The 15940-nt window shown below is 45.5% G+C and overlaps 1 protein-coding gene across 5 annotated transcripts in view; it reads right to left on the minus strand.

Moving 5' to 3' along the window:
• The window catches only part of ME3 (malic enzyme 3), a 221933-nt gene that overhangs the window by 72575 nt on the left and 133418 nt on the right, over positions 1-15940 (minus strand). For all 5 annotated transcript variants that reach the window (XM_073879843.1, XM_073879841.1, XM_073879842.1 and 2 more), the window contains one exon: positions 852-927. In XM_073879843.1, the coding sequence (XP_073735944.1) occupies positions 852-927 (76 nt within the window). The remainder of the gene's footprint in view (positions 1-851; positions 928-15940) is intronic.

A 15940-nucleotide genomic window follows, 5' to 3' on the forward strand; every position in this document is an offset into this window, starting at 1 on the left:
GGAGGCGATCTGGGCATGTAGCCAGAGGCTAACAAGTTTCTACAAAGCTGCAGGTTTTATATTTCAAAACTAATATAAACTCTGCATATTATATTATATCCTGTTTACTATATAAAAATGTTTTTTCCTTAGATTATTTGAGTAAAGGCTGATATTCCAGGCAAAAGAGGCAGGTTCCTTTCTTCACTCTGCATAGAACTACCACACATCTCCCCGCCCCTCCCCCCAAACTGTGTACACACACATGAAAGTACTGTTCACCATAAACTTTGCCTCTTCTTGCAGAATGTCCCCACTCTATGTCCTACCGTCTCCAAAGCCTATCTGGCTAAACTCTACTCCTTAACTCAAGGCCCTGCTCCAATGTCACCTCTCCCACGAAGTCTTCCTAGATTCCCCTCAGGCTGAAAGTAATCTCTGCCTTTGTGAACACCCTCAGCTCTCTCCGTGTGCTTCATTTACCTCTGACCAAGTTCCTTGTTAGTCTTTTGTGTCTCTGTCTTATTTTCCTTATGAAAGTCAGCTACTTGAGAAGATCTGATTTTTCCCTGTATCCTCCATGGAAACTGGTGTTGTATATATAGTAGGTACTCAATATATGCTGAACAGATTTCAGACCACTACTATTAATAATGATAAGGGCAATTTCACCTGGGCGTGGGTCACCGCAAACCTCTGCTCTGTGGTGCATTTATGCCTGGCGCTGACTGGGCTGGGCTCTGGGCCTGGGAAGGCCTGCAGTGTCTCTCCCTCAGTGTTACATGGCTCATTTTCTAGCTGGGGATGACTCTGGTCCAGGTTGAAAGGATTCACCCAACAACAGAGCAGTAACAAAGAAAACAGGATCATACCTTAATATTGTCTTCTGGCCAAGAGTTTAGCATGGTTGCAATGTGGCCCTTGTCATGAATGGTGATGAACAGCCCACTAGGAGAAAAAACATGTACACAGAGAGAAATCAGGCAGTCAGACTAGGAACAAAGACCACAGTACTGTTTAACACTGCATCGTTTAGTTTTTCCCAAAGACGTGGTCAAGGCGGGGCCCTGCGCCCAACAGTTTGGAGGGCCCAGCCCTGGCCTTCCTCCAATTTCTCCTCTCCACAAGGCAAGGAGTCCACGGGGCCGAGGGATGTGCCCACCTGGGGCCTATGCTCACCAGAGCCTGCACCCTCCCTTCTTCCTTCTAGACCAGGCACACAGGAACTCAGAATTCTCTGACTGAGGGACCCCAAGGCTGCTTCAAGAAACCATGTCGGCCTCTTCTCTGGGTCCTCCCGTTTCTGAGTATAGACCACACTATGGTGGGCAGAGCCCCAGGCCTGGGGCTGTGACTGGAGCTTGGACATTCGAGTTGTGGTACCAGACACAGGTACAGGAGGCCCCGGGCAGGGGGAACAAGGCTGGGGATGGAAAGAGGGGTGGGCTGCCAGCCAGGAGCCACTTTTCTTTGCAGCACTAGAGCACGTGACTTCTAAATTCAAATGTGGCCTTCCAGACCAGCAGGAAGGTACATCTGTAAAGGCAGGGGTGACGTATTTTACTTAACAGTGTATTCGCTTGATTTTAGAACTTTTATTTATGTTTAGACCTCCGTATGTGGACCTGAGTCTTCTGCCCTGGGATCAGGGGTGTGAGAATATGTATACCTGGAGAATATCTGTGCCACTTCCTTCCTTTCCTTTGTTCCTCCAATGCATCCAGAAGGCTCCTTTTCCTAACGAGGTACTCACTCTGGTTCGCCAATGTGAGGAGGCTGGGGAGGTGTGGAGAGCAGTGTCTCCCACTCTCACTGCCCTCGCTAATTCAGAGAAGACTTCCAAACGGTACTTTACACGGCTTCATGAGATGCTTGCATTTTGGATCCGTTATTTAAATCATGCCCTAGTCAACACTGTAAAGGCCCTTGGCCCTGCTCTTTGGTCTCAGCAGTCTTGTAAAACTCCCAACCCTGGATACACCTACTGTCTGTTTCCTGTGGGCCCCACGCAGGCAGCCAAGGGCAGGCGGAGAAAGCCAGACCACAGGAAAGGCTGACTGGCACCACCACAAATTCTTCACCGGCAACCCACATGCGCTCTCAACAGCCACTCAGTCTTTGTTCTTTTGGTGTTTTTCTGCTCAAGAGTCACTCTTTCCACTCTTTGCAAAGAGTATTTTAAACTTCTCTGTTCTCAAACCTCCAGCGGTCTCACCGTCCCCCAACTCCCCTAGGGACCTTGCCTCTGATGTCACATGAAGCCACGGGATGGCGTCTCTGCCAGCTTCCCACCACCAAGCCTGCAAACTTCTGCATCTGCAGACAGCTCCTTTATTTCTTCCATTCCAATGAATATTATGAAGTCTTATACTTAATGACGCTTCTCTCTCCCCTAGATTTTCCATTAAGTTCCCATCAGCCACAAAATCTCCCCAAGTCTTTATCATCTTAAAGACTTCTGACTTTTGTTAGTGGTAGTCTCTTGAACAGAGTAAACTTTCTGTAGATAGCAATAATAAAACTGCTATTTTTAAAAAATTTTAAAAAATTATTTGAAAGAGAGAGAGCACACAAACCAGGGGAGGGGTAGAGGGAGAGGACAAGTAGACTCCCTGCTGAGGGGAACCCATTGCAGGACTCAATCCCAAGATTCTGAGATCATGATGTGAGCCAAAGTGAGATGCTTAACTGACTGAGCCACTCAGGCACCCAAAACTGTTATTTTTTAAAATTTTATTTTATTTAAATTCAATTAGTTAACATATATTATTAGTTAATTATTTATAATTATTATAAATAATATATCCTCAGATGCATATAACACCCAGTGCTCATTACATCAAGTGCCCTCCTTAATGTCCATCACCCAGTTACCCCATCCCCCACCTCCCCTCCAGCAACCCTCAGTTCGTTTCTTATAGTTAAGGGTCTCTTATGATTTGCCTCCCTCTCTCTTTTTATTTTATTCTTCCCTCCCTTCCCTTATGTTCATCTGTTTAATTTCTTAAATTCCACATGAGTGAAATCATAATTGTCTTTCTCTGATTGACTTATTTCGCTCAGCATAATACCCTCAAGTTCTATCTACGTCATTGCAAATGGCAAGATTTCATTTTTTTAATGGCTGAGTAATATTCCATTGTATAGATATAGCACATCTTCCTTATCCATTCATTTGTAGATGGACATGTGGGCTCTTTCCATTGTTTGGCTATTGTAGACATCACTGCTATAAACATTGGGGTGCAGGTGCCCCTTTGGATCACTATGTTTGTATCCTTTGGGTAAATACCTAGTAGTGCAATTGCTGGGTCATAGGGTAGCTCTATTTTTATTATTTTATTTTATATTTTATATTTTATTTTTATATATTATATATTTTATATTATTTTTTATATATTTTTATTAATTTAATTTTAATTTAATTTAATTTTATTCTTGAGGAACCTTCATACTATTTTCCAGAGTGGCTGCACCAGTTTGCATTCCCAACAGTGTAAGAGGATTCCCCTTTCTCTGCATCCTCTCTGCATCCTGAGTTAGTTTTAGCCATTCTGACTGGTGTGAGGTGGTATCTCATTGTGGTTTTGATTTGTATTCCCCTGATGCCAAGTGATGTTGAACATTTTTTTATGTGTCTGTTGGCCATTTGTATGTCTTCTTTGGAGGAATGTTTGTTCATGTCTTCTGCCCATTTCTTGAGTGGATTTTTGTTGTTTTGGGTGTTGAGTTTGATAGTTCTTTATAGATTTTGGATACTAGCCCTTTATCTGATAAGACATTTGCAAATATCTTCTCCCATTCTGTCGGCTGTCTTTTGGTTTTGTCAACACTTTCCTTTGCTGTGCAAAAGCTTTTACTCTGATGAAGTCCCAATAGTTCATTTTTGCCTTTGTTTCCCTTTCCTTTGGAAACATGTCTAGCAAGAATTTGCTGTGGCCGAGGTCACAGAGGTTGCTGCCTATGATCTCCTCTAGGATTTTGATGGGATTCCTGTCTCACATTTAGGTCTTTCATCCATTTTGAGTCTATTTTTGTGTATGTTGTAAGGAAATGGTCCAGTTTGAATCTTCTGCATGTGGCTGTCCAATTTTGCCAACACCATTTGTTGAAGATACTGTCTTTTTTCCCTTGGACATTCTTCCTGCTTTGTCAAAGATTACTTGACCATAGAGTTAAGGGTCCATTTCTGGGTTCTCTATTCTGTTCCATTGATCTATGTGTCTGTTTTTGTGCCAGTACCATACTGTCTTGATGATGACAGCTTTGTAATAGAGCTGGAAGTCCGGAATTGTGATGCTGCCAGCTTTGCTTTTCTTTTTCAACATTCCTCTGGCTATTCAGGGTCTTTTCTGGTTCCATACAGATTTTAGGATTATTTGTTCCAGCTCTGTGAAAAAAGTTGATGGTGTTCTGATAATGATTGCATTGAATGTGTGGATTGCTCTGTGTAGCATAGACATTTTAACAATATTTGTTCTTCCAATTCATGAGCATGGAACATTTTTCCATTTCTTTGTGTCTTCCTCAATTTCTTTCATAAGTGTTCTATGGTTTTCAGAGTACAGATCCTTTACCTCTTTGGTTAGGTTTATTTCTAGGTATCTTATGGTTTGGGGTGCAATTGTAAATGGGATTGAGCCCTTGATTTCTTTCTTCTGCTTCATTGTTAGTGTATAGAAATGCAACTGACTCCTGTGCTTTGATTTTATATCCTGCCACTTCACTGAATTCCTGTATGAGAACCAGCAATTTTTGGGTGGAGTCTTTTGGGTTTTCCATATAGAGTATCATGTCATGTGCAAAGAGTGAGAGTTTGACTTCTTTGCTGATTCAGATGCCTTTTATTTCTTTTTGTTGTCTGATTGCTGAGGCTAGGATTTCTAGTACTATGCTGAACAACAGTGGTGAGAGTGGACATGCCAGGGGCACCTGGGTGGCTCAGTTGGTTGGGTGACTGCCTTTGGCTCAGGTCATGATTCTGGAGTCCCGGGATCGAGTCCCGCATCGGGCTCCCTGCTCGGCAGGGAGTTTGCTTCTCTCTCTGACCCTCCCCCTCTCATGTGCTCTCTCTCTCAAATAAATAAATAAAATCTTAAAAAAAAAAGAGAGTGGACATGCCTGTTGTGTTCCTGACCTTAGGTGAAAAGCCCTCAGGTTTTCTCCATTGAAAATGATATCTGGGGTCGGCTTTTTGTATATGGCTTTTATGATATTGAGGTATGTTCCCTCTATCCCTACACTGTGGAGAGTTTTAATCAAGAAAGAATGCTGTCATTTGTCAAATGCTTTTTCTGCATCAATTGAGAGGATCGTGTTTATCTCTCTTTTCCTCAGCTTTTTTATTTTCCATCATTTTGTCTTCTTTATCACTGACTCTCTCTTCTGCCTTGTTTATCCCAGCAGTTAGAGCCTTCATTTTTTTATTGCATCTCAGAAATAGCCTTTTTAATTTCGGTTGGATTTTAGTTTGTTTATTTCTCCAGGAAGGGATTCTCTAGTGTCTTCTATGCTTTTTTCAAGGCCACCTAGTATCTTTATAATCATTGTTTTGAATTCTAGTTCTGACATCTTACTTATATCCATATTTATTAGATCCCTGGCTGTGAGTACTGCTTCTTTTTCTCTTTTTCTGGGGTGAGTTCTTCCGTCTTGTCATTATGTCCAGAAAAGAACAGATGAAAGAGGGAATATACTAATATAGCAACAACAACACCAGAAAAATATATACTATACAGGTCAGAAGAGAACAGAAACCAAAAGGAAAAGGAAAAAAAAAAAATAAAAATCAAACAAGTAGAACAGAACAAGAGCAATAAACTGGAGTCTGAGTGTATTTTGGTCTGTTTGTTAGAAGAAACTAGATATCAAAATAGGCAAGAAAGAAATACAATGAAAGGAAGCCAAAAATGAAAAATATAAACTGTAAGTAAAAAATGGAAAATTAAAAAAGACTTAAAAAGTAATTGATAAGAAGCTGAAAAGGATAAAATATAAAACCGAAGAACTAACGAATAATAAGAAAAAACCACGAATGCTACCTACTTCTTTCCCTGGGCCGGAGTTTTGCAGTTCTGTGTGATCGGTAACCTTGGTTATTAGCTGGAAGGTCCCGCCGCTCCTCTGGTGGAGGGGCCTGTGGCTCTGATTCTCAGGGGTCGGAGCTGGCGGAATCGCACAGCCCTGGCCCGCCCGGCCCAGTGTCAGCTGCTCCGGAGCCGGTGGGGGGGTGAAAATGGCGGCACCCTGCTCTCCAGCCCTGGACCCTAAATTTCATGCCCCCCACTCCTCAGAGCCCTCAGGAAAAAGCAGTCCATCACTCTTACCTCCCTGGTCTCCACTCGCTCTCTGTGCTCACCCAGCCTATGACCAAGCTTTTTTTATCTCAGACATGCAACCGGGTTTCCAGTCTCCAAAATTTACAGACTCCGGCGGCACGCACCCTGCGGGAGGGAGAGAACTCTCGCCGCGGTTCTGCCTCTTGCTGGGCCCCTGCTCAGAGAGCAGTCACCCGACAGTGCCGAGGTTCGCAATTTCTGGAAACACCTAGCCGAAAGCTGGTGCTTGGTCTCCCTGTTTGCAGCCAGCCGGCTTCTCCACTCCAGTGCCTGGGAGCTCTGCCGCACTCAGGCCCCCTGTTCTTTCTGTGACCTTGGGGATCCTGAGACCACGCTCTCCCACCTGGGATTCCAGCCCTCTTCCCCTCCGGAGCACCTTTCAGGCAGAAACATCCCTCACTGGAGCAGATTTCTCAAAGTTCCGATTTTGCACTCCACACCAGCTTATGGAAGCTCTCTCCCGCACCCCGCTTCTTATCTTCCTGTACGTCCGCTCAGACTCCTCCCCACCTCCTACCTTGCAGAAAGTGGTCGCTTTTCTATTTGTAGAACGGTAACAATTCTCTTCTCGGAGCTCTGGTTGATTTTGCAGGTTTTCAGAATGATTTGGTAACTAGCTGAATTCCAGGGACCAGACGAAACAGGATCCCCTACTCCTCTGTCATCTTACCTCAGCTGAACTGTTATTTTTAAAAATTATTATATTATTGTTACAACACTTAGAGTGTATAAAGTACACATATATTTTAAGGCAATGGAGGTTGGCCAAAAGTAGGCAGAAACTGAAGGGGCATCTACCTTTGAAAGCAGGAATGATACCTCTCCAGATTTATGAACTTGCAGCTCTTTGTCTGAGGGGAGTCTCATCTGCCAGCAACTTAGGGCAGCTGGGGGCCAAAGGCTTACTGGCTTGAGGGGCTGGAAGAACAGCCAGGAAGTGAAAGGGGGCGTTCTGGAAGGGAAGGAGCCACAGAAAGAAGGAACTCCCCGTCTGTGTATAAAAGCTGCCCACGTTATTGACCTGCCCACCATCACCTGTGCGCACCGAGGGCCTGGCAAAGCAGCGTCGCCTGGCAGCTGCAAAAACTCAACAGAAGTTTCGGCTGCAGCTGATGGGAGAGACAGGGTTTTAAACAGAGGTCCTTTATAATACTCTGCTTACTTTATGCATGTTAGACATTTTCCATAATAAAAAAATTTAAACAAAATAAACCAACAAAACCCACCACAGAACCGCAAACTATTCTTGGTTTCCACATTCCTTGCCAATACTGTTCCTTCTCTCTCCTCCCTTCCATAGCCAAACTTCTTAAAAGTGCTGTCTACACCAGCTGCTTCCAGTTCTCGACTCCCACTGTAGGATGTCTTCCCTCACAGTCATGCTGCCAAAGTGGTGCTTGTGAAGTCCCTACCACATGATGACTGCCACAGCCCAGATACAATGGGGACCTTTAGTCTTCACTGCCTTTGGCTTGTCAGTAGCATCTGACACTTTTACCTACTTCCCCCACCCCCCAACCTTTGGCCTCCATGACTGCTCTGGGTTTTCCTCTTCCCTCTGGCTGCTTGAAGTTCTTAGTCTTTCACGCAGGATCATCCAGCTATTAGGTGTTACAGTTCCTCAAAAACTTGTACTTCACTTTCCTTCTTACTCTTATTCTTTCTCTCTGTAATCTCATCAGTGTCCCAGGCTTTGGGCCAGTAACTCTCAAAGATCTGCAGACCAGAGTTTCTTACCTTTGGTGCTCCTGACATCGGGGTTGATTAAATTTTTGCTGTGGGAAGTGAGGACCTGTGCATTGTAGGATGTTTGGCAGTATTGCTGGTCTCTACCTACTATGCCAATATTTTTGTGACAACCAAAAATATCTCCAGACGGTTGGTAAATGTCTCCTGGGAGGCAACCCCACGGCTGGTTTGAGAGCCATTGTTCTCGACTTACCTGACATCTCCCTTTGCATGTCTCAAAGGCACGTCAAACACAACACTCCAAAACCAAGTCTATGATCCTAATCTTCCACCACTATGACTCAAAGACAAGACAAAACAAAGACCCAAGACAAACCTGATTCTCTTCCCTTCCACTTTTTCTCAGTGAATGTTACCCCCACTCCATACTAGGACATCTAGGACATACATCTAGTTTAACAATCCCAAAGCTCTGGAATCGGTCCTCTCCCCTTTAATAAAACCCAATGCCAGGTCCTTCAATTCTACCCTCTTCTTCCTTTTAAAAGATTTTATTTATTTATTTGACAGAAAGAGAGCACGAGAGGGCATTAGCAGGGGTTGCTGCAGAGGAAGAAGAGAAGTAGGCTCCCCGCTGAGCAGGGAGCCCGATGTAGGGCTCTATCCCAGGACCCTGGGATCATGACCTGAGCCAAAGGCAGACACTTAACCAACTGAGCCACCCAGGCACCCCTCAACACCTACTTTTTGAATAAGCGTGGAAGTGAGCATGTGAACTTGATGATGGCTGAAGATTGAGGGATGAGCATGAAAGGTGTTGAATAAAGTTTGAGTGAGGGAAACTGTCATGTGTGCTGTGTTGTAAATGCTTAAGGGATCGTCTAGGCTGGGTGGGGCTGGCCTGGGTTAGGCTGTGCCCTGAGGCTTAGACCGGGGAAATGCACGTATGAAGGCGGGTGGACAGGCCAGGGAAGAAAAAAACTCCAGAGCCTAAGACTTGGGGGATGCAGGGCTTTTTCCATCATACTAGTGGAGGGCAATGTGGGTGTTTGAATTAACTTATTCATAAGGTTTGAGAGCAAGTTCCAGGCATTTACTGTGCCATCTGTATCGATCAAGATGAAAACAAAGCACTGGATTGGCTTCTTGGAACTTGTTTATAAAATCATCTCTAGGAAATTTGAGTTTGGAAGATCGTACTATGTTGGTAATAATGAACTTCAAGGACTGCCCTGGATGAGAAAAGCAGCCACACACGGCTTCCAGCTTCCTGAAGTTTAAACAGGGGTACTTGCCTTGGTGGCAGTAAGATAAATGGGTCAAGGTGAGCCTATAAGCCTGGAACTTTTAAAGAACCACCTTCTCCTCCTCTCAAACCAGCCACTGCTCTGAGACCTGGCCTGAAGAGGTCTTCTGTTAGGGGTGTATTTCTGCCAGTTTTTACTTTCCCACAGCTGTGATTCTAATGTCCATAAGTGATTTCCTGCCAAGGTTGTCCAGAGCTAGTCACATGGAACAATAATGCCAATAGGATGCCAATTCTTCGAGCTGGAAGAGCTGCGTCCCAGCCCCAGGCTCACTGATGACTCACCAAGTGACCTTGGGGAAGTCATTTACCCCAGTGACGCATTAATTAATTAATCCCAGTGACGCATTCCTTGGCCTCTTGAAGTTCTTAACTTGGCCCTGTTCTGGAAATGTCCCTCACCCAAACAACTCTGGTTCTCAACATTCCCCTGACAAGATTGAGGCTTAGTTCTTAACAAAAAGCTCACCACTAAGGGGTATGATCCCTATTCTAGATCTTAGCACAGCTCTTATGTGATTAATTCTAAACACAGGAAAAGTATAATTACAGAAATTCTTTGATACATTAAAACAGTCCTTCTTTGTTGAAGATAAGGAGAGGGAGAAGGGACACTTAAAATGAAGGCGTTTACATTTAAATTTGAGCTACTAAAATTTCAACAGACCCTTTTACTCTCTTAATTTTTTGGCATATGTAATTTTATGCTTGGCAGAGATCATGCTGCAAAAATAACACCTTTTGAAATGTATTAAGAGCTTTTAATCACTTCTCAAAGTGCTTTTCCATCTATTATCATAATTGTAGCTACAAATGATCCCAAATGGATTGACTGGATGGGGATTTTGAAATATCTAGTCCAAAGACCTCATTTTATAAAAGAGGACACTGACATCCAGAGAGGTGAAGTGACTTGTTCAAGGTCACACAGATCATAAGCAGCAGAACCTGATTGAGCCCAGGTCCCGAGTCCAGGGCTCTCTCCCTAGACTCAGACTTCCTGTTCCCACAAACAGGTAGAGGTATAGAGTGAAATGTACCAGAGATGATCCTTGGGGCCAGTAATGGAACATATTTCTTTGATGCATGTTGGTGAGGAAGTAAAATGTGCAGAGTGAGGGATTCTGATGATAAACAAATGAATTGCGGGTTCCAGCAGGACCCTATGGGGGTCTCTTGCCCATCTACTCATTTCCAGGCAGAACTGCTTCTAGACTGGCTCAGAAAGAAGATACCGCCAGGGAAGAAAACTCTTCAATGCCTCTTCAGGCATTGAACTCTTCAATGAAGCTGTTTGCAGCTTCAGCCACTTTCCACTCGGGGGACACTATCTTGCCCAGCAGTACCTGATGATGGGGTTGGTTGTTATCTCTGTTTCCCTGAGGTTCTGATCAAGTGAGAAATGCAGCGGCTCCTCTGCATTCCTTCTTAGTGACTTCTGGAAGAATACGTTAAGTGCCACAGGAAGTGCTCCTACCTATACCTGCTTAGTCTCACCCGGAGATCTCAGACCCTCAGGAGTCCCTGAGGCTGGAATGGGGATTTTCACCTAATTTCCAATAATCCAAAGCACTGAAAATGATGGGGCTGCAAGCGACTCAAGTGAGGTTTTGGGGAAATGGCAGATGGAAGGTGGCACAGACAAGGGGTTAAATATAATAATAAATATAGCTTTACAACTATAGCACCTGGGTTCAAAGCCTGCCTCTGCTACCCACCAGCTATGTGGCTTATGGATAAGTTACTTCCCTTCCTCAAGCTTCAGTTCCTCATTTGTAACATGAGCATATGATACCAGCTGCTTCATACCTTTGCTATAAGGACTAAGGAAGACAATGTGCATTTAAAAGAGTTTATTGTAGTATCTACTGGCATATAGTAAGCCCTGAACAACGGACAGCTCTTAGTGTTGCTGGGCTAGTGTAGTGGTTGAGTCCAGACTCAGGAGTCACACTGCCTGGGTTCAAAGGCTGGCAAAATGCCAGTGAAGCACCTGGCTCATAGTAAATACTCAGTGGATGTTAGTAGCTAATTATGAATTTGTATTTTAACTAGAATCATTCCAAGTCAATGTGCATGTTTGTGAGGAGCCACGCTTGGTGGTTATATGTGCCTTTGGTGAAACAGGAAGACAGTCATAAAGTTTGGTGGAAAATCTTTCATTATGTGGGTCACCGAGTGAGGGCAAAACACTGTGGTGATACACAGTCGGGACTAAAAGTTTTCCATGTCCCCTGCAAGAGTTAGTATTCAATGAGATAGATATCAAGGGTAAACTGAAAGGAAAACCAGGGCACAAATGGGCAATATTCATTCATTCACTCGCTCATTCACCATTCTTTCACTCATTCACTTATCTGTCCATCCATCCATCCATCCATCCATCCATCCATCTATCCAATAGGCTTTTTTGAATATCTCTGTTCCAGGAACCCTGTTAGGCCCTTTATGTACATAACCTTAATTCTCATGCAAGACTATCAGGTGGGCACCACCACCATTCCACAGAGGAGATTAAGAACTACAGGTGTGAAAGTGGAGGTGAGATCAAAGCACAGGTCTCGTGGATCCCAGAAATGTGGCTCCTTTAGTGTGTGATTTGGGGCAAGTCACTTCAACTTTCTGTGCCTTAGTTTCCTCTTCACTGAAATGGGAACAACGGCTTCTCCATAACGGAGTGACTGAGGATGAAACAAGGCAAGTTCACAAAAACTCAGCACATTGGAAAGCCCTATGGACATGTGAATCTTGGTGTTCATCTGACCTTGTCCAGCAGGGAGTGTCTGAGAGGGGGCTAATGTGAAGCTCTCCAGGAGCAGGCCAGTCTCTCTGGTTTCCTGGTGGTCCTTGATGGATGAATGGGGCCATCACTTAGGTGTCAAGGAGCTGTCTGAGTCCACAGCTGGGTCTGCTTCAGTCTTCTTTCCTTGAGAAGGAGCCAGAACCCCCCGAAATGAGTGATGCCCTGTAAAGCATTGCCTTTGACAGCTGGTGTGATGTTATCATCCTGCTCCGAGGCACGACAGGAGGCAGGAAGGTGGGAAGCTCCAGGAAGCCTTGGGCTGAGACGCAGAGGCATTTCCAGCTTTTGAGTGAGTTATAGGCTGCCCTGGGGGATCCCAAGGCGCTGAACATCCTGCGGTGAGCTAATGTAACCCGAACATTCATCAAGGCTAATGACTCCTCTGAGTAATTGGAACGGAGTGTCCTTCACTGTGCCTGGTGGGGCAAAGACGGAGGCACTAGGACAGAGGCACTCTGGGGACTCTTTCGCTGCTAATAGTCATTCAGTGGAACAGGAAAAAAACAGAAATAACTTTGGCTATTGATGACTTCCCCAAGTTTTTCCTGTTTACTTCAGGGAAACAATTTTGGAAATTGAGGGAAGAAAAAATACCTATAGTGACTATGGCCAGCTGCCAACCTCTGGAATCCGGGGCTTATCTGAATATGTGCCCTGCTCTACATAACATACAGCCTATTCTTGAGAAGTTATGAGTAAATAAAATATCTATACTTAACATTGTATTGTATGTGGACTTGGGAGGTTGCTGTTTAAGGGGGACCCCTGCTGAGAACAGTTGGTGAACATTGATCACTGTTCCCCTGATTTATGACTTTCACCAATTTGGACTTTCTGACTTCAGTTTCTAGAAACAGAACCCAGATTCTCTCTTAGCTGATGCTGGGACAGCAGGACCCACTGACCGAGCCGAGAAGGAGTGGCCAGAGAAGCAGGGCGACCCCCCTCCTGCATGGAGCTTTGGGATAAATGTGCAGATAAAGAAGGGAATGGATTGATGCGTAACCAAAACCACATTGAACACAGCTCTCTTTCCTGCACCTAGGGCATGTGGCCTGACAGGTGTATTTGTGACAGGCTGTTTGCCCTGCAACAGAGTTTACATGACACCTTGGGGTGTAAATGTTTCAGGGCCAGGGTATGAGTCACTATCTTCTCTTTCCCCTCGCCATGCCAACCTGTACGGTTCCAGATGAGGCCACTTCAGGAGCCCGGTCCCGGAGGGAGGAAGACGGAAAGCCCAAGGCCCAGCTGACCCACAAGGGACATGATGCAGCAGCACAGAATAAGTTTTGCTTTAAGGGTTGAGATTTTTAGGGTTGTTTGTTCTGCAGTGTAACCCAGTCAGGGTACACTCGTTCAACAAAACCTCTCCGAGATGCCCATGAGGTAAGACAAAATGTCGGAGCTCTGGTTGAGCAGAGGTGAGGGCCCTCCTGCTCTGCGGGACTTCTCAGTGCTCTTGGTCTCAGCAGTCCTGTTCCTATAATGGATCTCGGGCTGTGACAGCAGAGAAAAAGAATTTCTGTCTGGAAACGGTGCTATGGCAGTGCGAGTTAGTACCTGTCATTTGGGAAATCATGTCTTTAATGCGTATCTCCTTCCACTGGACTGAATGTTCTCTGTGGTCAGGACAATATCTGTCTCACTCACTGCTGTCCCCCACCCCCCTGCCCCAGGCCTAGCACAGCACCAGGCACCCAATAGGTGCCCCAAAAGCAAGATAGCTGGGTATGCTGAATGGCTCAGAATGTGGATGTCGAAATGAGGCAGCTCTCGGCCTTTATTTTCTGTTATAAACGGGGCAGATAGTAATACCTGCCTCAGAGTCCTTCTGTGAGGATTAAATGAAATAATTTGTAACAGGTGCACTGCAGAGTACTTGGCCTGTGAGAAGTACTCTGTCAGTGGCAGCTGATATTGATGACTTAGGCTCAAAGCTGAGAACATAGCCAGGTATTTTCCAGGTGAGAAAAACTCCAAGCCAATAGTTATACGTTGACTTGTGTTTCCCCCACAAGATATATGGAAATCCTAAGCCATGGTACTTGTGACCTTATTTGGAAATAGGGTGCTGGCAGCCATCATTAAGTTGAGGTCACAGGAGGACCCTGATCCAACGTGACTAGTGTCCTTATAACAAGAGGTGGGGACACCCAGGGAGAAAATGACCAGGGTGATCGAGGGGAGACCACACTGATGCATCTATAAGCTGAGGGATGTCAAGGGTCGCTGGCAAACAACGGGAGGTGGAAGAGGCAAGGAAGGGTCCTCCGCTACAGATTTCAGAGCGAGCACAGCTCTGTCGACACCTTTATTTCACACTTCTGGCCTCCAGAACTGTGAGACAAGAAATTCCTGTTGTTCTAAGGCCCCCGTTGGTGCTATTTTATTGCAGCAGCTTTAGGAAGCGTATGTACCCACACGCCAGCTTCCGTGCAGGAGCCACGAGCGGTGGCGATCACGATTCCTTCCCTGTACAGCTCTGAGAATTCTCGTCTGTTGGCATGTTGTGAGGGCAAGTGCAGGTGAAGTTTCCTCCATCCAACAAAGGCCTGTCAATTACGTCACTATCTCCAGTTTCCATCAGGAGCCAGAAAAATCCTCTGGAATGTTAGAATTCAGTGACACGGAAGAGAAAGAAAAGCCAAGATAACGTTCACTTAGGAGAATGTTATTTCTTGAGAAAAAGACTCTTAACCCTTATCTCTACCTGCAGAGGAGTGACCCTCAGAAGTTTCCTAAAATAGAACGGGGTGGGGGCGTCTAGCAAAATCCACTGCAATAGACAACATTCATTTAGGCTTCTTGGCACTGAGTGCACCACAAAAGGAGGACTTAATTAAAAAGGGCCCGTGACATTAGGCAAACCACTGAGGCCGGGCTCAGGAGGAGGTGTGGACACATTCACCTCTAGAACAAAGGCTCTCTGTTGCCACGAAACCACCAGCGCACACGTTTTCACCAGGACAGACATTTTTGGGCAGGAAGGAGAGCCATCCTCTGAAATAGGGCAAGAAGCTACAGGTAGGGTCCGGCAGCACCGCGGGAGAGGTAGGTCTGAGAAGTCCCGAGGCCACTGCAGCCCAGCAGCAGCTCAGCCTGAGGCCAAGGTGAGGAAGCCGGCCCTGCCTGGGAGGCTCAAAAATCATATTCTTCCCTGCTTCTGTCAGCTGTCCTCAGAGAGTATGGCTGAAGTAAGGGATCAGTTCGTGGTAGGCCGCTCACGATCCTTCTTTGGTTTTATTTTCTATCTTGAGGAACATTTTGATTATTTTAACCCACTGACCAACCCTAGCTAATTTCCTATACCTTGAACAGCCCATCCTGTTTGCATTCTGTCTCCCTCTAGGTGGGACGTTACAAAGCCCCATGGAGGCCCCCTTTCCTCTTGAGCCTCCCAGATGACAAGTGATGTGGAGTGTTCCTGTCCTTGGAGTTAGGCATAAAGGTGAGGCCCAAGACGTCTGTCCCTGTGACTCCTTCAGGGGGACCTCAGAGTGGGCTGGCCTTCCTGGATCTCTTGTGCTCGAGGTTAACAACTGCCTTGCCCCTTCACGGGCTCCATGCATTCTGCTTTGCACCATGCATTGTGCTGGGCACATGGGAAACAAGGATGGATGAGACCTTACCTCTGATCCATGGGGTTTTCCAACGGAGGCAGACCAGGAAAAAAAAGTACACTGGGGTATAACTGAGACATTGCTGGAAGATGGGAAGAACCACAGAACAAGCAGGCCCAGGACGGCTGAGAGAGAGAGCTGAGAGAGAGAGAGCCGAGAGAGAGAGAGCCGAGAGAGAGAGCTGAGAGAGAGAGAGCTGAGA

This window comes from Callorhinus ursinus, unplaced genomic scaffold (assembly GCF_003265705.2).
Source record: "Callorhinus ursinus isolate GAN/ISIS: 27379988/994484 unplaced genomic scaffold, GSC_fseal_2.0 scaffold35, whole genome shotgun sequence".
NCBI lineage: Eukaryota > Metazoa > Chordata > Mammalia > Carnivora > Otariidae > Callorhinus > Callorhinus ursinus.